The following is a 24,018-nucleotide window of genomic DNA, read 5'->3' on the forward strand; positions in this document are numbered from 1 at the left end:
GAGGCTGGACTCCTTTGTCCCCACCCTCCCAGATGACAGGTGCTGAGGGGTCACCCGGAGGAGAAGAGCTCTCCTAGGCTCAGTCTTGTCCACCAGCAGGGGACAGCAGAGCTGCAGCCAGGAGCAGCCAGAGGCTGGGGCTGCCCAGGTGGAGCCTAAGGGGTAGGCAGCCCTGGGAGGTCTACAGGTGTCCAAGGTTCAGTCCTAGGATTGGAAGTCAGGACAGTCCATCCTATTGCTTCTGGTTACAGCGACCATGTTCTGAGGGTCAGACTCAAACAGCATCACCCAGGACACTGACAGGAGCCGGGGCACAATGAGAGCCTCACCTGGGAAATGCAGCTGGAGGCACCTGGGCCCAGATGTCAGCCTGGGCAGCTCCCACAGTGCTGGAATTCCCTGGAAGATGCCCCAAGGTTGAGGTGCTCTAGGAGGGGGCCCAGTGTGAGAGGATGGGGCTCCCAGGGCTCAAGTCCTTCACCCAGGATGGCCATCTGAGCGTCCTGCCACTCTCAGGGCCTCGCCCCTCCCTCTCCAGCAGTGTCCTGGGGAGCTGAACCCTGTCCTGGGCACTTCCAGGGACACCTGACCCCTCCTCCCTCTGCCTCTCCTTCTAGCTCGAGGCTGACTCTGACTCAGGGGGCAGCTCCTGTGCGCAGGGGAGTCTCAGGTGGGTGGGGCGGCACATTCAGGGCCCCGGTTCCTGGGTGGGGCATCCCCGGCCTCCTAGAGGAGATGCTCTCCAGAGGGAAGGGGATTCTCACCTGATTCAGGCCAGAGCTCTGACCACAAGGCTGTCCTTGGCTCAGTGACAAGAGTCTGCTGCATTGCAGAGACCAGGGACCACCCACCATCCAGAGCTCACACTCTGTGCAAAGGCTGTGTCCCTGGGATATTTGCAGAGACCACCGGGCCTAAAGTTGAATTTCCCATCAATATTTCATGTAAACTTGTAAAAAGCACCAGAAAAACACACTGGACTGAGAACCCCGATGCTTTTCTGGGGCCTTTTACAAGTTTACACAAAATACTCATAGGAAAAAATAAATAAATAATGGAAGAGCTGAGGATGGCAATGGCTGATCTATGTGGGGAAGGGGGATGGCCTAAAAGGAGCGGCACCATGGCTGAAATGAGAGCAGACGTCCAGATGATGCCACAAGGGTGTGTGGTTGCGTAAATGAACCACCTACTCCTACTGAAATAATTAACAAGTATCCTGACGACACAGTACATTATTTAGATGAAATGACCAGGATGGGACTAAGTAATGCTGGGGGACCCAGAGAGGAGATGAGGGAGGGGGAATATGGTGGGTTCTTGGTCCACCTGCTGCTGAGTCAGGTTTCATCAATGATCTCTCAGCAGGGCCAAACTCAGCCCCAAGCCAGGTTTCTAGAAGGCCCACAGCCCTGCTGAGCCTGGCCCAGGACAGACCACAGGTCAGAGAGGTTTGGGACAGTGGTCATATGGCCAGTCCCCAGGAAGGTGACTGTGATCACAGGCCTCAGAGGTCGAGGCTAATTTTCTGACCAAAGACCCAACTCCTTCTTCAATCACCTGTGCTGCCCCCACAGCTAGTTTGAGTGACATCTTTCAATGAGGAGTCCCAGAGGATAGAAATTTGCATGAACACCAAGCACTTACTGCCCCATAGGGCCTGGGAAGGAATAAGAGAGGCCTGGGGAGCCCAGCTGTGCTGTGGGCTCAGGAGGCAGAGCTCTGGGTGTCTCACCATGGCCTGGACCCCTCTCCTGCTCCCCCTCCTCACTTTCTGCACAGGTGCTGCTCCCAGGCCCTGCCCCAGGCTCAGTCCCCATAGACCCCAAGTTGGCCCTGCCCTGAACCCTGTGCAAAGCCCAGACACAGTCTTAGGGTGGGACCCCTGGGAATGGGCTCTTGATCTTCAAGCCCCCTCTCCTGTTTTCCTTGCAGTCTCTGAGGCCTCCTATGAGCTGACACAGTCACCCTCAGTGTCAGTGTCCCCAGGACAAACAGCCAGGATCACCTGCTCTGGAGATGCATTGCCAAAAAAATATGCTTATTGGTACCAGCAGAAGCCAGGCCAGGCCCCTGTGCTGGTCATCTACGAGGACAGCAAACAACCCTCTGGGATCCCTGAGAGATTCTCTGGCTCCAGCTCAGGGACAATGGCCACCTTGACTATCAGTGGGGCCCAGGTGGAGGATGAAGCTGACTACTACTGTTACTCAACAGACAGCAGTGGTAATCATAGCACAGTGACACTGGCAGATGGGAAAGTGAGACACAAACCCCTTCTTCATCTATTTTACCCTCTCCCTCCAGCCCCAGGACCGCTGTGGACAAACCCATAAGCAGGTCTGGCAGAGTTCACCTGGTTAGGAGATCATTAAGCTGCTTTTCCCTCCACTCCTCTCGGCAGACTTTGCAGGAATGAGTCAGGAGTGGATTTGGGCCTGGCAGGGCCAGACTGCCCTGTGTTTCCTTGCCCACGGTTTGAGTTGTGAATGGAGAGTATGAGTGGAAAGACAGACACAGCGGGACATCCATGCAGGCATGAAAAGCCCAGAGCGACAGGGGAAACTTTCAGCTCTCAGTTCAATGCAGTCCTTGTTTTATCTCTTGGAAGAAGCATTTCTCCAGTGCAACTAAGACTCTAGACTCACAGAGCCCAAGGTTGTGGGGGAGGACATTAAATTTTGCTCATGGATCACTAAGGACGTTTTTGAGTGGAGCCACTACAATTTATTCATTGATTCCTGGACTCATGGATCCTGACTGTGGGAGAAATAGTACTGCATATTGGGCACTGCTGTACAGCGCATGCCCCATCCTCAAAGACATTGCCCAACCCTACATGTTTTTGCCATCCTGCTGCCACAGTAACTGAGTCTTCAAGCAGACACTAAGCCATTCATATAAGCCAGATGCCACATTGGTGAAGATGGTAAGACACTTGAATGCCATGAGGATGGGCCCATGGTTGCTGTTTATTTGCTGTGATATGAGTTCCTTGGTCAAAGCCCCCTGTGGAATACCATCATGGTGGGTGAAGCATTCTGTAATCCAGAGATAAAAGGTTTGGCAGAAGCACTGCAGTCAAAGAAAGCAAATCCCTGTCTATACTAAGTGTGTATTCTGGCAAGAGCAAAGAGCTATCCCTGCCATGAAGGAACAGCTTTAATGAAATTAATATCAACCAGGCATCCTATAGGGATCTTCCTGTTGGTCTTCACCATTGGCAGATGGTCACTCAGCAGTAGCTACAGCCAGGTCAGCTCTAGTGAGTGGTAGTCCACTTTGATGAGCCCATGGACAGCCTCCTTTTCTGCAACCATAGGGCATTTGTTATTGAACCAATTGGGCAATGATGGCAGTGGTTGGGGCAGACTGCCAGGTGTCCAGAGAGTCACCCATCCTACCAACCTGTTTAGCAAAATCAATTCCTTCTCATGTCAGACTTTACAAGATATTCACATAGGAGATAAATATCCTCATGCTTTCTGCTTTTCACACATCTCTCCCTCAGACATAGTTGTGATCAATATTCTGATTGTATTTCCTGTGTCCCTGAACATCCTTGATCATCTTCCAAGTCCCTGAGTCACAGCCCATGAACTAGGAACCTCTGCCCGTCTCTCTTTGCAGATGACATGAACCAGGTACACTGCTCTAAGTTCTGCCTTAAGGAGAGTGTTCCTCCACCACTGCTGTTCAGGGAAGCCCAGAGGCCAGGTGGGATACTAGCACTGTCCACAGCAGGGATGGCTGCATGTCCTGCAGAAACCTCTGTAACCCCAGTCTAAGTGCCTCCTCCTAGGCAGCTGGTCCCAGGGAGCCCCTCAGGAGGCCCAGGCTGTAAGGTGAGAGGATGGCCATGGGGCAGGAGTTGGCCTGTGTCTATCTGGCCACCTCTTCATGCAACTTATTTGTCCCTTGTGACCTGATCCATCAGGTCTCAGGTACAGCCCAGCCATGTGATGGGGAGGCCACTGTAAATGGCCACCTCGGACTGGGGGTCAGATAACACCCAGCTCATTGGCAGCTTGTGTCCCATGGTGAGCTCTGTGGCCACAGTCACAAAGAGCCCCTGTTGAGGCCCAGGAGCCCCCCCAGTCTTCCTCTCATGGAGCTTTCTGCTCATTTAGAAAAATAACAATGGGGAGGTTGCTCGCCTACCTCAGGCCCTAGGGTCACTAGGACCACCTAGACCACATCCATGATCTTGTCTGATTATTCTGATGCCTTGTTGGCTCAGCTATGCATTAGTGTAACCAAGCCCCAGTGTCTTAGGCACTAAAATGCCACTACTTGGCCCCTGCCTACCCTGGGTTCCTGTCAACCACATCTTGGTATCCAATTCAGTTTTAGCACAACTAAGAGAAATCTATTTTTATATTGAGAACAGGAAACATTAGTGATTTCAATTGTGGAAATTTGTAAGACAATAGTGTGGAAATGTTTTAAGAGACATTTTACTTAGAGTGAAAGACCTTCCATTAAACCACTCAATAAATTGCTCCGTAAATGGCCAGCCCAAACCCTCAGTTCAGACCAGGCACAGCCTCGGTGTTGGGACCTTCTGGGAATGGGTCTCTGTCATCAACCCCTCTCTACCCTCCTGTCTGCACAGCCCTGGGCCTCCTACATGCAGGGACAGCTCCCCTCAGTGTCTGTAGCCCTGGGACAGATGACCATGATCATATGCTCTGGAGATAACCTCGGAATAAACACGCATTTTGGAACAAGCAGAAGCCCAGCCAGGCCTCAATGTCGGTCCTCTAGTATAACAGCAACCAGCCCTCAGAGACCTCTGCTTAATTTTTAGGCCACAAACTAGCAAACATGGCCACCCTGACCATCAGCAGTGCCCAGGCCAGGGACAAAGCTGACTTACTGTGCCTCAGATTGTGACAGTGGGGGCAGCTGGCTGGGACTCACAGTGAAAAAAACAGATGGGGACTTGCAACAAACTGTCCCACCTCGGCCTGCCTCTCATTCTTACCTGCCCTCTGAGCAGCTGTAGGTCAGGCCTCAGAATCAGGTGTCCTCTCTGGTCCTAACCTGGCCCCTGCAGGGCTGGAGATTCCTAACAGCTTTTCCATACTCTCAGGGCCTACATGCATTCAATAAAACCTGTACAGGGGGAAGCTCGTTGAAGCTGCAAGGACCTTTTACAGGTTTGTAGAACACATGAGAACTTCAGGAATCCATATAGTGTCACATGGCTCCATGTGTAATTACACGTCACACAGGGAAGGAGAGAGCTTTTTCACACGGTGCAATCCTACTGGAATTCCTCTTTTCCTTGCGTAGAAACAGCTTAGTAGAAGCCGTGTCTCCTCTGGTTTCCTAGATGAGTTGACCCCACATTCTAATGGGGCACCTGAGGCCTGAGGAGGACAGGAGACCCAGCCCCTATGGGCCCCAGGATCCTTCCTGTCCTGACATTTCACAGAAACTGCAGAGGAAGTGCAGACCCAACCTTTGGTCCCACCTGGGGACTGTCTTCAGGGAACACTGACCTTTCCCAGTCCCCAAATTCCCAGCACCTGTCTGACCTGACTAGGTGTGCCTCCAGCTCCCTGATAGCTAGGATTTTATCTCTGGGCTCTGGGCTGCTTTCTGAGGAGCTCACTAAGAAGTCCTTGGTGCCAAGTGCAGGACTTGCCCCTCTGCTCCATATCCCGGGTCTGCAGGCACAGGGGGCAGGTCCTGCTAGGTGAGGCTGGCACCCTCTTCCAGGAGGGATCTCTCATCCCAGGCCCTAGGGCCAGGTTCACTGGGCTTTCTTTTCTCACTTAGAATCTCTTAGTCTTTTTGTTTCCTTCTTTAAGAGTACAACTGCTTTTTGGTGAAATCATGCGTATACATCAAAGTTAACAGATTACTGTCACAAGCGCATATATATATACACATCCTCTTCCTAGATGGGGTAACTGTGGACACTCTGCCATAGTCGTCTTTTTGTTTCTCTCTCTCTCTCTCTATCACAAGTGAGAATATTAATAGCACTCTTCTATGCAGACCATAATCATATTCTCCAGCTGCCCAAGAATGATTCTTATAGTTGCCTAATTTCCTTGCCTTTCAGGACCCTGAAGTTTCCCATGCTCACATTTGGTTGCCATGTCTCTCTGATCCAACAGTATTCCTTGGAAGCCGAGGCTTATGAAACATTTTGCAAAAAGTTCCACAAGAAAACTCAAGAACTCAAGTTCCTGGTGCACAGTTGGACCACGTTCATTGTGTGCAGTAGAACCTCGTTCCAGTGTTGAGTCCATTTTATGTTTTGACCATCAAAGGGAAGGGCATTATGACTTTTGGGGACTGAGTCGATGGAGGAAAGATAGCAGCCGATGATGACCTTATGCACTGACGTGTATGCGGCCAATGTCTATAGATGGATTTGGAACTTGAAGGAGCTGTTCATTCTGCAGATGGAATTTCCAGTGCCACATCTCCACCACCCAGCCACTAGCACTCGGCAGGTGCTCTGTAAGAGGAAGCCCTTCACTGCCAATCAGCCATTACACAGGTGAAGGTGAGTGAGACTTAATAGCTATTAACTCTCAAAACAAACTGAGGAATAAACTCAGGTTCACAAAGTGACTTTCTGGGAACAGCCTGAGGAAGCAAGTTAATTAGTAGCAGAAGGTTTTGCCCAGAGCAGGAGGAATCACAGGATCACTGAGGACCTAGTGATACCATGGTGTGGAGGTGCTGTGAAGCATGGTGACATTCAAGAAAACCTGTTCTCTACAAACACCTACTTACCCACAGGCACAGCAGACACCCCAGCTATGCCAAGGGCTCTGTCTTCCTCTAGAGTAAGAGCCTGGTAGCAAACAGGTATCCTCTGAAAGGCAGGTGCCCCATCAGTCAGCTCTGCACGACTGAAACAAAAGGAAAATTGCCAGAGAACTTTCCAGAAAACAGTCAACCTGCTTGTGCTGGTGCATTGATGGTGACCCAGGATCAGTGGAAGTAACAGAAGCTTAATTTTCCCGTGGCTGCATGTTGGACACCGGGAGAGAAGTGTGGAGGCGGATTAACCACCACTCTAAGTGGCTTCAGCCCCAGGTAAGCAGGAACAAGTGAGAGGGCTGAGCCCACTTGTGTCTAATCAGTCCCAGCCTCAGCGACTGCATCCTGGAGACCAACAGGGAGTGTGTGCACTCAGCCCCTCCCAGATGCTGAGCATAAGCAAGAAATTTCCCTCCGCACACCTAACGCACCACACACCTGCCCCCAGCTCCTCACTTACAAGACAATATCAAATCAGACAGGGACTGGTCTGGGTCCCAGATCCCCTCAGGTTGCTGCTGTCCTCTCAGATCCCCACACACGGCAGACTCTTCCCCTCACACTCCTGTTCCAGGTTACTCTTCTCCAATATGATGGGGGTTTGCTTTCATTGTTTCTGTATTTTTTGTATTTTCATGGGTAAGCTGAGCCCCTTTTACCTGGTCTTGAGTCAGGCAGGGGCCACACAGAGAAGAGGAATTCCTCCCCAGGGGCCAGCAGTCCACGGATCAAGGCATCAGGAACCTGAGCAGCAGGTTCTGTTCCTATGCCTGGACCCAGGAGGCCCATGAGCCTCCAGCAGTCAGTATGGAGCAGCCACCAGGGGGGCAGCAAAGAGTCGCCTGTGAAAGCCACCTCGGGATGGGGTGGACCTGGGCATCAGGGAGATGCTGACATGCAGGGAGGGTCAGTGACCACGACCTGACACCTGGAGGGAAAATAGGTCCTTCTTTTTCTAGAGTGTTGTCCTTGACACTGATGTAAAAATTCTAGCATCAAATTTTATCTTCAGCTCTTGTAGATGCTCCTATTTCCCTGACAAAGGTCCAGGCACTTGACTTCCCCACACACCCTCTCCTCACACACCCAGTTGTGCTAAAATGCTGTCCCTGTCACGCACAGTGTCCTTCCTGAGGTGACACGTGTCCCCCTCCCTGCCGTTTGCTCTGGGAGCCCCTGTCCTGTAGACACAGCAGCTTCTTCTTCCCTGGCTGCTCCCCATCTCCACTGTCCCTGGGCTTTCCCATCTGTCTCCTGGGAAAGCTGCCAAATCACAGGTCTCGATTTCCTTGTGAGGCACAAAATAGTTGCTCATTAACCTTCTGTTGACTTAATTAACTTTTTAATTCCTTGATTTGTTTTCCCCAGCAACTGAAGACAACTTAGTCATAATAAACATTCACTTCCAGGGGTCTTGCAGTTTGCTGACCCCTCTCATTCTCTCATGGAGCAAACATTTTCTTGACCTCCTTATCTGTCCTTGGTCCTCACAGCACCCTGGGGACACTGAGGCACAGCATCTATGACCTGCCCTCGAGCTCACAGCCAACGAAGAAACTTACCGCATCCCATGGATCTTCCAACACTCCATGTGCACTTGGCAACCAAGAAATTTTATTCTTCTCTAGCACTGAGGAGCTGCGCCCTGGGGTGGGATCTGTACCTATCCAAGGCACGTGCTGCCACCTGTAGAGTGTGGATAGAGGGTCCTTGCATTAGGTTCTGGAAAGTGTCTTCAAAAACGGATTTAGGCCTACACCCAAAATCTCCTCTCTGGCACAAATTATTCATGATCAGGATACATCTAGAGGCCTAGACCAAAATTCACCACCTCCCTCCTGAGCCAGAATGGAATGGAGGAGGGGACTGGGGACCCAGATAATTTCCCCATCACCACTGTGACTCTATGGCCACCTCCTGCAACAGTTAGGGACAATCACATAGGAAGGGCTTCATGTATCCTAGGAAAAACACCCAAAGTCACTTATGAGCTCTACCATGACCAAGTGAGCCCAGGAGTCGGGTTGAGCACAGCGTGGTGTGGAGATATCTGCAGAGACTGTGGAACCAGTTTGTAAAGGAGATCCTGTAGGCTGACGGTGAGAGTGCAAGGCCACTCCTCCCCCTCTCTGCATCCTTTGGGGCTAAGCCCTTCTCTGGAAACCATAAAGCTCCTCCAGTAGCAGCCCTTGACTCTGCTGATTTGCATCACAGGCTGCTCTCTTCAGCAAGGGGATAAGAGAGGGCTGGAAGGAACCTGCCCAGCCTGGGCCTCAGGAAGCAGCATCGGGGGTGCCGCAGCCATGGCCTGGACCGCTCTCCTTCTGAGCCTCCTTGCTCACTTTACAGGTGCTGCCCCCAGTGTCCCAGCCACCTACCCAGCTCCAAGGCTCTGGGTCCAGCCTGGCCTGACAGTGATCTCAGCAGGGCCCTGCCTGTGGTGTGCAGGATGCTCATCATCCTGCTGCAGGGGGAGGGGCTGCTGGAGGTGAAATCCCCCCACACTGTTCTTCTGTGCTCATGGTCCCCTGAGGACACTTCTATTCCTGAAACTCAGGCCAGGCAGGTGGGAAGGCATTGTTGGGTTGAGCCTCTCAGTTTCAAGTCTATTCTATTCTCTACCCTTTTCTTGCAGGTTCTGTGGCCTCCTATGAGCTGACTCAGCCACTCTCAGTGTCAGTGGCCCTGGGACAGACGGCCAGGATTACCTGTGGGGGAAACAACACTGGAAGTAAAAATGTGCACTGGTACCAGCAGAAGCCAGGCCAGGCCCCTGTGCTGGTCATCTATAGGGATAGCAACCGGCCCTCTGGGATCCCTGAGCGATTCTCTGGCTCCAACTCGGGGAACACGGCCACCCTGACAATCAGCAGAGCCCAAGCCGGGGATAAGGCTGACTATTACTGTCAGGTGTAGGACAGCAGCACTGCACACAGTGACACAGGCAGATGAGGAAGTGAGACACAAACCCTTTTGCCATCTATGTCACCCTCTTTCTCTAATTCAAGGAGGACTATGAACAAAGCCTTAAGCAGATCTGGTTAAATTCTCTTTAATCTCTGCCCCCAGCCTGTCCTTCCCTCCAGTCCTTCAGGCGGGGTCTGCAGAAAGTGCATCAGTAGTTCATTTAGGGTGATGTGATCAGGATGGACTGGTGTTTTGGTGACTCAGCTGTGACTTGGGAAAATAGGGCCTGCATGGAAGATCAGACTGAGGTAGACATCCACAGTTGTCTCTGGATTTCCATAGGTGGTGACAGGCCAGTCCTTGCCCCAAATGTCCTAGATCAGTCCCCAGAACTGCCCAGCTCAGGCTCCTGTGGTAAGCCTGTCATTCTTTAGAGAAACACCAATGGAGTAGACACTGTTGGATCTGCCCAGATCCCCTGTTCTGAGCTCACCCACTAAGCACTACTGGGAGCTTCTGGCAGGTCAGAGCTGTGTCCTCACTGGAAAGTGCTGTTCGGTGCAGAAAACAGACTCCTCCAGGTCTATGCCCTCTCTCAGTGAGGTTAGATTTCATGACTGCCTGAGGCCGAGTTCTCGACTCTGCCTCAATATAGGAAGACCTGAAAATCCTCCCAGCTCCACAGCTTTCTGTAGGAAAGACTTGAGACCTCAATGAGGGTCGGGGTCTCCTGCCCAGTGTTGCCTCCCTCACCTCCTTTCACATCCTCTGTGCATGCAATTCCTCATCTCAGAGTCTGCTTCCAGGGAACCCAATTAAGATCACCAGCCATCCCCAACATGGGCCATGCGGGACTTCAGGAGGCCACTGTATGCTGGAAAGCACCTGTTTATTCCTAAATTAGCACTATGAGTATCCAAATGCCCAATGAGAGCTGAGTGTTTCTTGCATTTGTATGGAATGAGAAGGGAGCCTGACTTACCAGGTGCTCTGGGGTCTGAGGGAGAGTTGGAGTCAGACCTCCCTGCAGGGAAACCTGGGGCAGGAGGAGCAGCCTCACCCCATGCAGGGACCACAGATGCACCCACAGGGTGAGCTTAAGTATGGACACTGCCTACCTCCACCCTCCACATCCTGTGTAAAAAATCATTCTTTCCACCCCTCCTCCAGCCTATCAAAGTTGACACCTAAAAAGCCACCACACCCCACCCTTGTCAACAGGAAACCCATTCACATCTCCATCAGCCACACAATCTCCAAGATTCTTCAAAAAGTAATAGCAATAGCCATGCAAAGTATATATCATAAATAATGGTACTTAGATTATATATGAAAATGATACTCTTTTTGATATGCTAGGTAAATAAAATATATTATTTAAACTCATTGACTTCTTCTCTTTGTATTTATAATGTGATGACTAGACAGTGGGATTCCCATGAGGCTCACATCATATTGTGATTGAACAAGGCTGGTCTGCACGGCTTCAGGTTACAGGGGCTGTAGAGTGACCTGGTGCAGGAAGCCCCGTCTCCATCCATAGGACATCAGTGTGAACCCAGGGAGAGGCGCTGGTATAAGAGAGATGAGAACACAGGTGTGAACCACTTGCTTGTGCAGGGGACTGAGCCTTCACTTTGAGCCAAATAAGTTTTCTTTCCCAGGTTCGATCCTGAACAAGAGGGCTTTCTGGACTTCTTTTTGTTTTCAGGCTTGTGCCCCTTCAGGTTTGGGGCTGTCTGGAGTCCCAGCCAGGGGACAGTGAGGAAATCCAGCAGTCTCACACTGACTCTGTTGTATTTCATCTGCTGGGGCCATCCCAAACTGCTGCGTACCATTTGCTTTCCTGGTGCTCAAATAGCTGCTCCATGCACTTGTCATGGTTTTATAGCTCAATCTAGATGGGAAGACAGGATAGTGTATGTTACAATATTTAAATAGAACCTGAATCCCTTAATAGTTATTTTAATATGCAACATTAAAAGAGTTGCATCATAGGCAATGGGGAAAGATGAAGAAAGATTAAAAGCATTTGGAGGAAAAAATAAAAATGTATTTATTGAATGTCTGTGTGTCTTCAGTGTCGAAGGGTTGAGAGAGGTCAGCTTTAGGTTGTCCTGAGGATGTGCTCAGATGGGGGAAAGTAAGAAAGCAGGAAACATGCGTCTCTGTGACCTGACACATAAATCACAGTAAAATGGAAGTAAATCTTTCAATAAACCTTTCATGATAATATCACTCTGGTGCACATAGAAAGGCCTGTTAGCAGACTTTCCCTTTTCCCTGCTGGCTCATATCCCCATGGATCACCTGTATGCAGAATGGACTCTGTGGTCTCCATTTATCAGGCTGAGAACCAGAGGCTGGGAAGGACAAGTCACCTGCTCGTAAGTGGGAGGGGCAGGATTGGGAGCAGTGGACTCGGGCTCAGGACTGTGGCCCTGGTTGGTGCTCCTTGTTCCCTTCACAGGGTCCCACCCACATGTGCCCGTGTGGATGTGGGTGCACTGCCTGGGGTGGCTGATGTGCTCCAGGGATTCGATGGTGCAGATGCTTCAGGACAAAGCATGGGAGTGGGGATGGGACGAGGCTGCCGCTGGGCAGACCAGGGACCAACGCCACCCAGCAGAGGCTTCCATTGGGGTTGAGCAGCCCCATTTCCTGAGAATAGAGAGAACCTGGCAATGAGTGCCAGAAAGAGGTTACTTCGAGGTGTGCCCAGGCCTGGAGGGTCACAGAGACACAGGCACCACACAGCAAAGACACTGAGGGCCAGGAGCTCACTCAGGTGAGGGGCTTCAGCAGATTTTTCTCTCCTGAGCAAATCACGTGCAAAGAAATCAACTTCCTGTCATCAGAATAGACAATCAGGGACTTTAGTCTCCTTGGCTGAGCCCCGCTGTCAAGGGAAGCAGAAGTCTCTAAGCCCAGGCCCAAGTGAGGGTGGGGTGAGAAGAGGAGCTCAGGATGCAGATTTGCATGGAGGTCCCGCCCTTCTCTGAGGCAGAGGGGATAAGACAGGGCTGGGGGGCAGGCCCAGTGCTGGGGTCTCAGGAGGCAGCGCTCTCAGGACGTCACCACCATGGCCTGGGCTCTGCTCCTCCTCACCCTCCTCACTCAGGGCACAGGTGATGCCTCCAGGGAAGGGGCCACAGGGACCTCTGGGTTGATCCTTGGTCTCCTGCTCCTCAGGCTCACCTGGGCCCAGCACTGACTCACTAGACTGTGTTTCTCCCTTTCCAGGGTCCTGGGCTCAGTCTGCCTTGATTCAGCCTCCCTCCGCGTCTGGGTCTCCTGGACAGTCAGTCACCATCTCCTGCACTGGAACCAGCAGTGACATTGGGGGTTATAACTATGTCTCCTGGTACCAACGGCACCCAGGCAAAGCCCCCAAACTCATGATTTATGAGGTCAGTAATCGGCCCTCAGGGGTCCCTAATCGCTTCTCTGGCTCCAAGTCTGGCAACACGGCCTCCCTGACCATCTCTGGGCTCCAGGCTGAGGACGAGGCTGATTATTACTGCTGCTCATATGCAGGCAGCAACAATTTCCACAGTGTTTTAAGTCAATGAGGAAGTAAGATCAAAACCTGCCCTGGGCTCTCAGGCCCCCTTCTTGCTCTGCAGATGCTTCCTCACGCTGTACAAGGGTTTCCTGCAGGATGGCCTTGACAATTCTCCTCTCTCAGCTCCTCTCCTTTCCCACCATGAGGTCTAAAAGGAAACCTGCTCTGTAGTTTCTCATTCAGGACTGTAGCAGCTTCCTTTTGCTTGTGTGCTCTGGTCCCTTAACGTGCAACTATTCCTAGCTCTTCAATGCAGGGACGTAGGGACAAGGAGTTTCCTGCTTGGTGCAGTCCCTCCTGTTTTCAGGAACATCCTCATTCTAAATGCATCCCCCATCTGTCACACTGTGCAGATCAATCTGGACAGAAGCCATCAGGGGGATGGCTTCCAGTTTCCAGGAATTGCATCTTGTTCCACTCTGTGTCCACCACGCTCTAATGAAGATGGCCCTCCTAGCTGGTCTATTCCTCTGCACCTGGGTCCTGAAGCAGTGACCACTTTGAGAAGACTTGAAGATGTTTTTGAGGGATTAAGAACAAAGAGGATGCTGCTGTTTTTCTTTTTATTGCTCCTGCTCTTTGCCGAAATTCCTCAGGTTGCTGAGCTGGGGAGATTTTGAGCGACAGGCTCAGTGCTCTCGCAGAATTCTCCTCCCCTCACATCGCTGAGGCCCTGTCCTGGAAACTCCTCACAAGTGGACGGTCTCCCCATAGGATGGGAGATTCCAAAATGGCTCCACAGGAAAGAGTTAACCTGAGTCCGCCTCCCTTCCTCATGGACATCGAGCATTTCTAATTTTCATGGCTGTCAATACTTTTGTACCTGGAATCCCTAATAATCTAATGGTGAGAATTGATTTAGAACACATTCGGACATTAGCTGGGTCCAATATTTAAATTTTCTGAGCCAGTTGTTAAATACAGCTATTATCATATATACTTTAGGCTCCTTAAACTTCGATTATACAGATTATATTTAAAACAAAGTAACTAGTTTACTATATATATTTACAAAGTAACTACTATATAACATCATGTTGCGTACCTGAAATATAAACACTAAAATTTGTTTCAAAAACCAAAGTGTATTGTCTATTGATGCATAAAAAACACTCACAAAACTTAGCACACTAAGAGAACACATGTCTGTGACCTTGTGACTTGGATGCACCTAGAATTGGGAATAGCTTAGTTTGGTCATTCTCGCTCCTGGTTAATCACGAGGTTGCAGCCAAGCTGTCAGGCCAGGCTGCATTCAGGCTACATCTGCCAAAGAGGTTAGGAACTGTGGAAGCCTCCCTCTGGCTGGGAGACTTCCGCAGTTCCTAACCTCTTTGGCAGATGTAGATCATCTCAAGGATAAAGGAGAGAGTGGAGTGAAGACCCCTGTCCTTGTCCTCCATGTAAAAGACCATCCCATGCATGCACTATTTTTTATTCTTTGCTGAGACATCCTAGGCATAGAGCACTGCCCCATTCATTCAAAGGTTGTAGAGTATTCTATGGTAGAATTTTAGCCAACTCACTTTTAATGGTTATTATCACTATTTTGATCTTATAAATAACACTGCAGCGAACATCCTTATGTAGACTCCTTTGAGTTTATATGTAGACATGACCATAGAATAAATTTCTAGAAGTCAAATTGCTGAGTCAAAAGGATGTGTGCTTGTAATTTTCACTCACTGTCCTCAGATTCTCCTCTAGAGGGGTTATTTACAAATTCGCAATGTCAGCCATAAATATTCGAACAGAGTACACTGGGGAAAGTTTAAATGTTTTTCAACCTAGCAGATTTAAAAATGTTATCTTTTTTTAGTTTTGATTTCTCCTGTTCTGCTTGAAGTTGAGCATTTTCTCTAATACTTCAGTGCTATTTATTTTTATAATTTGGTAAACATTTTCTTAAATGTCCAAATAAGAAGGATTTTGGTCTGTGGTTCCCAAGAGTCAACTTTGAGGATATTATGTAGGTATTTATAGCACCATTTATAGTGTAACCATTTAAACCTATAAAAACCACTCTCAGCTCTGGGGCCATGGAAAAACAGGTGGCAGGACAGGGATGGCCCACAGGATGTGGTTTAACGGTCCCCGATTTGTAGGGTAATTTGAAGTTTGAGAATTCCACCGCATATGTTCTAGGTGGAGATCTCTATTTGAAGGACACTGTATTTTACCTCCTATAGTGGCCTGAGGCTTTTGGATAAGAACATACTTGTATCATCTATTTCATTGGATCTTGGGTCTTCCCAGGACAGCCCTGTGTCACAGTCTCATGTTTTTCATCTCATCCATTTGCTCTGAGTTTTCAGAAAGCTTTAGTATATCAGAAATAGACTGACCCTAGCTGGAAAATCAGAGGTACCGGGAGCAGCAAATGGTCAGGGAAGCTTGCACCAACTCGGGAATAAACCAGTACAGGCTCAGAGAAAAACATCATAAAATCAGCATTGTAGCTGAAACCAAAAACATGCATGATCTTTGAAGTTCTGGGGATTATAAATAAATACATGAAGTTTAAGGTTTAAATGTGTTGCAAATTTACATAAAGCATGTAGATTTTAAAACTCAGAATGTAGCAATGAAATATGGAAGCTTGAGATTTTAAGCTGTTAAGGCCCTACAACAAATTGCCAGGAACAGAACAGGAACTTGATAGTCATAATGTCTTATGCTGGAAATTATTATTTTCTCTAAATGAAATTTTTTTCCCTTTTTTCTTAGACATAAGGAAACATCTCATTGAACACCCTTCTTTTCCATTGTCAAACACCCTTACCCAGAAAGGAACTGTAACATTAAGTAGGAAACAACTGCTTTTTTTCATGACTATTGAGAGATTTCTTTATTTGCACATCAAAATGTTGATTGTCAATGCTAAAATTGGAATTAGTAGTTTAATATGCACACAAGAGATTAATTTTGTTTGGATTATCCCATTTCTGTCTATTATGTATCTTAGTTAACTCAGACATATTCTGCTTTTGGTATTTTTTGTTTTATTTTCTTTGCCAACTACATGTAAACCAAAAATAAAATTCTAATGCTCCCCCAACAACCCCACCATCTGAGTGGACTCTCTTCTCTTGGTCGGGGCACTCCAAAGTTAATCTGAAAGACTGGTTCAGGCCATGGCAGAAAAGGGGTGTCAGACATGTCTCATTAAGCCCTTTTCCTTTTTGGAATTCAGGAAAAGCCAACCTGCACTTAACATCAATACAAATCTTAAGTCTGATAAGAAACATTTACAGTCTATTGTCTCTGAAGCCTGCTACCTGGAGGCTTCCTCTGCATGATAAAACTTTGGTCTCCACAACTTATTATAACCCAGACATTCTTTTCTATTAATACTTTCAACCAACTGCTATCAGAAAAATTTAAAATCTATCTATAATCCAGAAGGCTCCACAACCCTGCCTCCCATCACCCTCTTGTTTTGACTTATCCTGCCTTTCTGGACTGAACCAATGTATATCTTGAATGTATATAATTGATATATCTTGTCTCCCTAAAATATAGAAAACCAAGCTGTGCCCCAACCTCCTTGAGCACAAGCTCTCAGGGTCTCCTGAGGGTTGTGTCACCAGTCATGGTCACTGATATTTGGCTCAGGATAAATATCTTAAAATATTTTACACAGTTTGACTCTTTGTCAACATATGGCTCTTTTATCTTAAAATATTTTACACAGTTTGACTCTTTGTCAACATATGGCTCTTTTCAAAACACCATTTGACACCCAGACATAACCCACTGCTAATGATTACAAAATTCAATTTTATTAGCATTTAAATTATTACTTTAAATTATTTCAAGAATGCATGGATGTGATTTCCCCCACATCTAACTCACAAATGTTGCTGATGCTGACTTGCTCTTTTCTTTCAGTCTTAGCAAATAAAGAGGGAGTTCACTTTTCTTGATACCAGAAGATAACAGGAGAAAGGAGGTGAAACTCCCGAAAGCTGTTATCATTTCCACCCTCAGGATGAATCACACAAGGAGTCACCTGCACTTCATTTGGATGATAAATAAATGAGATGGATCTTAGAGTTGGTGCTGATCTAGTGAATGATTTGGGATGTTGGGCTGAGGTGAATGTGTTTCACAGGTGAGAAAGACATGAGTTTTAGAGTCCATAGTGTGGAGGGTTATTGGCTGAAGTGTGCCCCGAGAATTCATACAATGAAGCTCTAATCACAGTGCATGAATGAATTGGAACATAGGGTCTTTAATGGGGTGATTAAGTGAAAATGAAGCCAGTAGGATGGGTTCTTTTCCATCTGACAGGTGTCCTCTGAAGATGAAGACATTTGAGCACACAGAAATGAGACACCATAGATGAGCATGCAGAGGAAAGATCACGCGAGGACACAGAAGAAGGGAGTGATTTGCAAGCCAAGGAGATGTTACAGTAGATAACTAGGCAGACGTGACAGGGCAGGAGACCCCCTGCCCCAGGAATGTCAGGCAAGCATCAGATGATGGTCACGTAGTTGTTAAACTGTCTCTCTGAATTAATAATTAGTCACAGCCGGCACCAAGGAAAGGCGGTCTCCCAATAGATAGAAAATACCTGAAGCTGGTGATCAGCAGCTTTCTGATAAGATCTCAGGCCTTGGGTGAGTGGGCTCAAGCAGGCAAACTAAAAGGCAAAACAGAGGCCAGGCATGGTGGCTCACCCCTGTAATCCCAGCACTTTGGGAGGCCGAGGTGGGCCAATCACTTGAGGTCAGAAGCTCTAGACCAGCCTGACCAACATGGTGAAACCCTGTCTCTACTAAAAATGCAAAAATTAGCCAGGTGTGGTGGTGCATGCCTGTAATCCCAGCTACTCAGAAGGCTGAGCCAGGAGAATCACTTGAACCTGGGAGATGGAGGCTGCAGTGAGCTGAGATTGCATCACTGCACCCCAGCCCGGGTGACAGAGCAAGCGTCCGTCAAAAAAAAAAAAAAATGCAAAATAGCAGAGTTTAACCTGGATCTGAGACTCCCATGCTGCCCTTCCCTCCAGCCCTACAGGCAGGCTCTGCAGAGAGTGAATCACCAGTAAATACACAAACAAATATGATTACGTTCCTTTTGTTTAAGAAGTAGAGGAATGATTGAATATATTAAGTGAAAACAAGGAATACCAACACAAAAGAAAAATTTAACTGTAAGTATGGTTAAAAATACACTGGGTGAGATAGACAAGTTAGATGTTGCAAAATAAAAGATTAGCAAACTGTATAGTGTAACACTAGAAACTATTCAAAATGAAACACATAGCAAAAAATAACGATAAAAATAAACAGCATCAATGAGATGTAGGAGAACTTCAGACAGGCTAATATATGTGTAATTGAAGTCCTCGGAATAGAAGATGGGGTAAGAATGAAAAGAAAAAATATTTGAATGAATAATGACAAAATATGTCCCACATTTGGTGAAAACCATAAACTGATATAACCCAGAAGCTCGATAAAACTTAAGCATAGGAAACACAAAGAAAACAACTCCAAAACACATCATAATCAAATTAATAAAATCTAGTGATGAAAAGTAGTCATTTAGAACAAAACTACAAAGAGCAGATTTCTCATTAGGAGCAATGCAAGCAAGAAGATAGTGAAGCAATGTCTTGAAAATAATAACATGCAAAATCCAACAACCTTGAATTCTTTATCCACCAGAAACATCTTTCAAAACTGGAGGCAAAATAAGACTTTTTCAAACATGTGAAATCCTACGGAATTGATCACCATTAGACTCTCTCTATTAGAAATGATAAAGGACACCCCTAAACAGAAAGAAAATAATCCTACATTGAAATGTGGTTTGACACAAAGAAATGAAAAATCAGATATGGTAGCTACCTGGATCAATTAGAAACCTCTGTATTATGTAATGTCTATAAAAAGAACAGTAATGTCTATAAAGAGAACTGTTCAGAGAAAAATTAATAAGAATACATTATGATTTGTAATAAAAATAAAAGCAAACTATATGACAAAGCAGAAAAGCGAAGGTGGGTGAAGAATGTGTAATAATGGTTTTGTACTATATGTGAATATATAATAGCACCTGAAGGTAGATTTTGGTAAGTTATGTATTTACTGTATACCTTAAAACAACCATTAAAATAAAACCCTCAACAAAAAAGAATTATGGCTAGTAAGCTATATTAGACTTGTCCACCAAAAATTAATAGGATATGTATGGATATGAATATATATGTATAATGTATCTATATGGTGAGAGAGACAGACAGAAACTTATTTTAAGAAGCTGGTTCCTACAATAGTGGTGGCTGATGGACAAAATCTGTTGGGCAGGCTATAGGCTGGAAATTTAGGTAAGAGTTGATACTGCCGTCCTGAGTTCAAATTCTGCAAGAAGCTAATGTTTCCCCAAGACAGCATAAGTTGTTATTATGCACACTGGCTCCAAATTGAGGAAAGTGTCCACCCTGACCATTAGCAGAGCTCATGCCAAGAACAAGGCTGATCATTAATGTCAATCACTGGGAAACTTCAGTATTTATTCTAAAAACCTTGAACTCATTAATGAGACTCACACACATTGTGGAAAGTAGTATTGATACAGGAGATAGAAATTATTTAGGCAGACAGTGAGGGTGACAGGGTCCTCAGCAGAGCTTCTCGTCTAACAAAAAGCAGCCCTAAAAATCATTTCTTTTATAACAAAGAGCAGGCTGAAAATATCGTGCTGCAAACATAGATAAGCAAGCTGGAAGCTTGCATGGGGCAATGCCAGCAGCTATGCCAATAGAAAAGTACTACGTGGGGGTCAGCCATGTCCAACATGGAGGCTCCATCTTCCCTTTTTTTGTTACCATGTGTATAGCAATAGAGAAATGGGCAGCATGGAGCAGCTCAGGCAGATAACCCACCTGCGTAATAAAAGATTAGGGCAGGGTTGGCCAGAAATGTGCACCCTATGCAAATGGTACACCTAGTCCTAATCAGTTTTTCATGCCCTGTGCAAGTAGCACACCTGATCTAACCAGTCTTTGACACCCACCTTATGTAGATCAGATACTGCCTCCTCACCAGCTCATCTATAAAATTCCCTACATTTCACTGCATATCCGGCAACCCATTTTTCTGGGTCCCCTCTCTGCAGCAGAGAGCTATTATCTTTCTTTCACCTATTAAACTTCTGCTGTCAACCTCATTTGTTGTCAGATCATGTCCTAGTTTTCCATGGCCCTGAGACAATGAACTTTGAGTATTCACCCCAGACAATGAGGCTATTTCAATATGCTTATACAAAGTCTACTGGTTTGAATATTTATCACATTTGAAAAATATCTTCATGACAATGTCTACACTGGTGCTTAACAAAATCAACCTGGTACCATGTCTTAGCCAATCTGACACTTAAAATTAACCACCACTTAAGCCAGGTGCTAAAGAAAACCAATTTTTAAAAATAAATTTCAAAAGAGAGAAAAAGGAAAGAGGAACAATGAACATATAAGACAAATAGAAAAAAAGAGCAAGATGGTATATTTTAACAAAGTATATTCCTAATCACATTAACTATAAATGGTCTAAATACCACAATTAAAATTCTAAAGGAGTTCAGGTAGGGTTGGTATGCTTTCTTCCATAAAAATGTGATACCAGCGAAGCTATTTGGGTATAGGTGGGCTTTTCTTAGCACGGAGATTTTAAATTGCTACTTTAATATCTTTAAGTGTCATAGACTTATTCAGATTTTCTATGTATTCATGAGTCAATTTTCATAATTTATGTCTTTCCAGAAATTTTACTTCATTTATCTATAATTTTGGCATTTACTGTTCATAATATTCCCTATAACCATTCTCACCCTTTTAGTGTCTATAGTGATGTCATTATTTTAGCCATGGTTTTGGCAACTTGTGTTTCTTTTTCTTTTTTTTTATCATGGTCACTTTACCTAAAGATAAAAATCTATTGGTTTTATTAATCTTTTTTGAAGAGCCAAGTGTTTGGTTTTTTTTTTTTTTTTTTTTGAGGTTTTCTATTGTTTTCCTATTTTCTATTTCATGAATGTTTGGCTGTGATCCCTATTATTACCCTCTATTCACTTAGAATTTGAATGTTCACCTTTTTTAGGTTTATGAGGTAGAAGCTTAGATTATTTTCTTTACTTCTTTCTTCTTTCCAATACTAAGCATTTAATGCCATAGTTTTTCTTCAAAGCAGACTTAGCTGCATTCCTTAAATTTTAATATGTTGTGTTTTTATGTTTAAAAAAGTTCAGTATCTTCTAATTTATGTTGTGATTTTTCTTTGATTCATGGATTACTTAACAGTCTGTTCTTTCACTTTCAAATAATTGAAGATTTCCCATGGTTCTTCCGGTATTAATTCAAGCTAATTAGTTAATTCTGTATTAAATTATATCTTCTATGATTTTCATCCTTTCAAATTTATCAATATTTGATTTATAGCCTAAACTATGAACTATCATGAAAAATGTTCCATATGTACTTGAAAAGATAACATGTATTCTGCTGTTGTGGGTGCAGTTTTCTACAAATTTATTATAATTAAGATAACTTGGCAAATGGTTCAAATCTACATTCTTACTAGATTTCTCTGTAGTTATTTTGTAGATCTCTGAGACAGAGCTATTGAAATGAACAACACAAACTGTAGAATTTCCCAATGATTATTTTGAGAGAGATCATTTTTAAAATCATGGATCTAAATAATTTATTCTCCTCGCAAAATGTCTTCTATGATTTCCAAATACTAATCAAGGGAAGAAGGCAGAGTTAAACTCACACTTGTAGATACCACGGGAACAGTGAGTGATCATGTGATGTGCCTCCAGAGGTTAGGTTAATGTGGTTAGAGTGGTTTATTTATTTATTTATTATTATTATTTTTTTTTAGACAGAGTCTCGCTCTGTCACCCAGGCTGGAGTGCAGTGGCGCTATCTCGGCTCACTGCAAGCTCCGCCTCCCGGGTTCATGCCATTCTCCTGCCTCAGCCTCCTGAGTAGCTGGGACTACAGGCGCCCGCCACCACACCCGGCTAATTTTTTGTATTTTTTAGTAGAGAAGGGGTTTCACCGTGTTAGCCAGGATGGTCTCGATCTCCTGATCTCGTGATCCACCCACCTGGGCCTCCCAAAGTGCTGGGATTACAGGCGTGAGCCACCGCACCCGGCTGGTTATTTTATTTTTTAAAATCACACAGTTGGGCTAAAATATCCATGAAAAAATTTGAAGCATGTCCCTTGAATAAAATATGAAAATCAAAAAAGTTAATTGCACACGTACAACATTGTTACCATGGTGCCTGCCGCATGGGAAATGAACAACAAGTGCTATTAATTCAATTCTATTTTCTTACACATTCAATGAATATGTATTGAAACAAATTCACTGAATGGTCCCAGATACTGAATAGGTCCTTGAGATGTACTGGCAAACAAGACAAAAAAAAAAAAAATACCTGTTCTCCGGGTGGCCTCATGGAAGATGGTGGAGTAAGAAGCTCCAAGAAATGGTCCCTCCTGTGAAATAACTACTGAAGTGGCAAGAACCATCAGCATTCACTCTAATAAAACTATGGTATCTCATCCCATATTTGCAGCATCCAGGGAAGAGCTGAAGAAGAAAGAGACAGGCTTAAGGAAGTCTCTGTCAGGTAGATCTCTGACCACAGAGATAACTGAACAGAAATTTCGTGGATCACTCTGACAAGAAAGGTAGTCCTTGAGAAAATATTCAGGAAAAGTCACAACACAAATAAACAACTGCACCCCTCAGATGAACAAGTGCACAATATCAGCCAAGAGGCATAATCTGATAATCTGATCCTGGGAGTTAACAACATCACAATATTCAAAATACTCAGATCTCAACAAAAATTTGCACAGCATACAAAGTCACAAGAAAGCACGACTCATTCCCAGGAAAATAATCAGCTGAAAATCTTCCTTAAGAAGCATTCATTTGCTCCCATCTTCTCCCTTGGTTATATAACACGCTCTTCCACATATACTTGATTAAAGCTTGTGCCCCACAAACATGCCTAGCATGTACATTAGTGACTTTTGAGAGGGAGGTGGGGGCAGGAAACAGTCCCTCTGGATACATTTCGCATCACATGAACCAGTGAACACATCTCTGCAAGGCCCTGCATTCTAATAAACAAGATTTTTCTGTTTAAAAGAAAACTTAAGTCTTTCAGAAAACTGCATTTCAAAAGGGAACCTTGTCTCTGCTGCTTGGGCTGCAGTGAGGACAGATTTACTAAGTGCTGGTTGCTGTGTTTGGTCCTCTAGTGTGGGTGCACACATCTAGAAAAGTTTTAAAGAAGATTGGGGAACCCCCACCCAGCATTGGTGGGACTTTGAGTTTGCTACTGTTGTGAACAAAACATGGAACAGAGGACAAGGTGGCCCCTCCTGAAGATGAGAGTTTTACTTCTTGCTGGAAGTCCCTGGACTCCTGGAGTGTTCTCAGGGGACCTCTTAACAGGATCTCAAGGGAAAGAATCCAGGGTACTGGATCCACACAATCAACCTCATGGATTTCTGAGTAGGTCATTAACCTATCATGCCTTTAGCGTTGTCTCAAATTATACATGGTATCATCTCAACTAATGTCTAAAACAATATACGGCATAGATATCTAAAGAACTAGTGGTACATGGAGGATGGCTTTCTACCTCTGAGCCCTAGAAGGGACTGTGGGCCTTGGTTTGGGGACTCTAATGACTCTAAGTCCCCTGGTAGTGCTCAA

At 45.8% G+C, this 24,018-nt stretch overlaps 3 gene segments (V, D, J or C); all 3 read left to right on the forward strand.

The window, feature by feature from the left end:
- Positions 1-1,716: 1,716 nt before the first annotated feature.
- Positions 1,717-6,260, forward strand: LOC134758193 (immunoglobulin lambda variable 3-10-like). The segment is given in 3 exon segments: positions 1,717-1,782; positions 1,936-2,261; positions 6,132-6,260. Coding segments are annotated over 3 exon segments (501 nt in total).
- Positions 6,261-9,092: 2,832 nt separating this feature from the next.
- On the forward strand, positions 9,093-9,705 carry LOC134758167 (immunoglobulin lambda variable 3-9-like). The segment is given in 2 exon segments: positions 9,093-9,138; positions 9,425-9,705. Coding segments are annotated over 2 exon segments (327 nt in total).
- Positions 9,706-12,739: 3,034 nt separating this feature from the next.
- On the forward strand, positions 12,740-13,367 carry LOC134758194 (immunoglobulin lambda variable 2-8-like). The segment is given in 2 exon segments: positions 12,740-12,824; positions 12,940-13,367. Coding segments are annotated over 2 exon segments (474 nt in total).
- The last annotated feature ends 10,651 nt before the right edge of the window (positions 13,368-24,018 follow it).

This window comes from Gorilla gorilla, chromosome 23 (genome assembly GCF_029281585.2).
Source record: "Gorilla gorilla gorilla isolate KB3781 chromosome 23, NHGRI_mGorGor1-v2.1_pri, whole genome shotgun sequence".
NCBI classification, from domain to species: domain Eukaryota; kingdom Metazoa; phylum Chordata; class Mammalia; order Primates; family Hominidae; genus Gorilla; species Gorilla gorilla.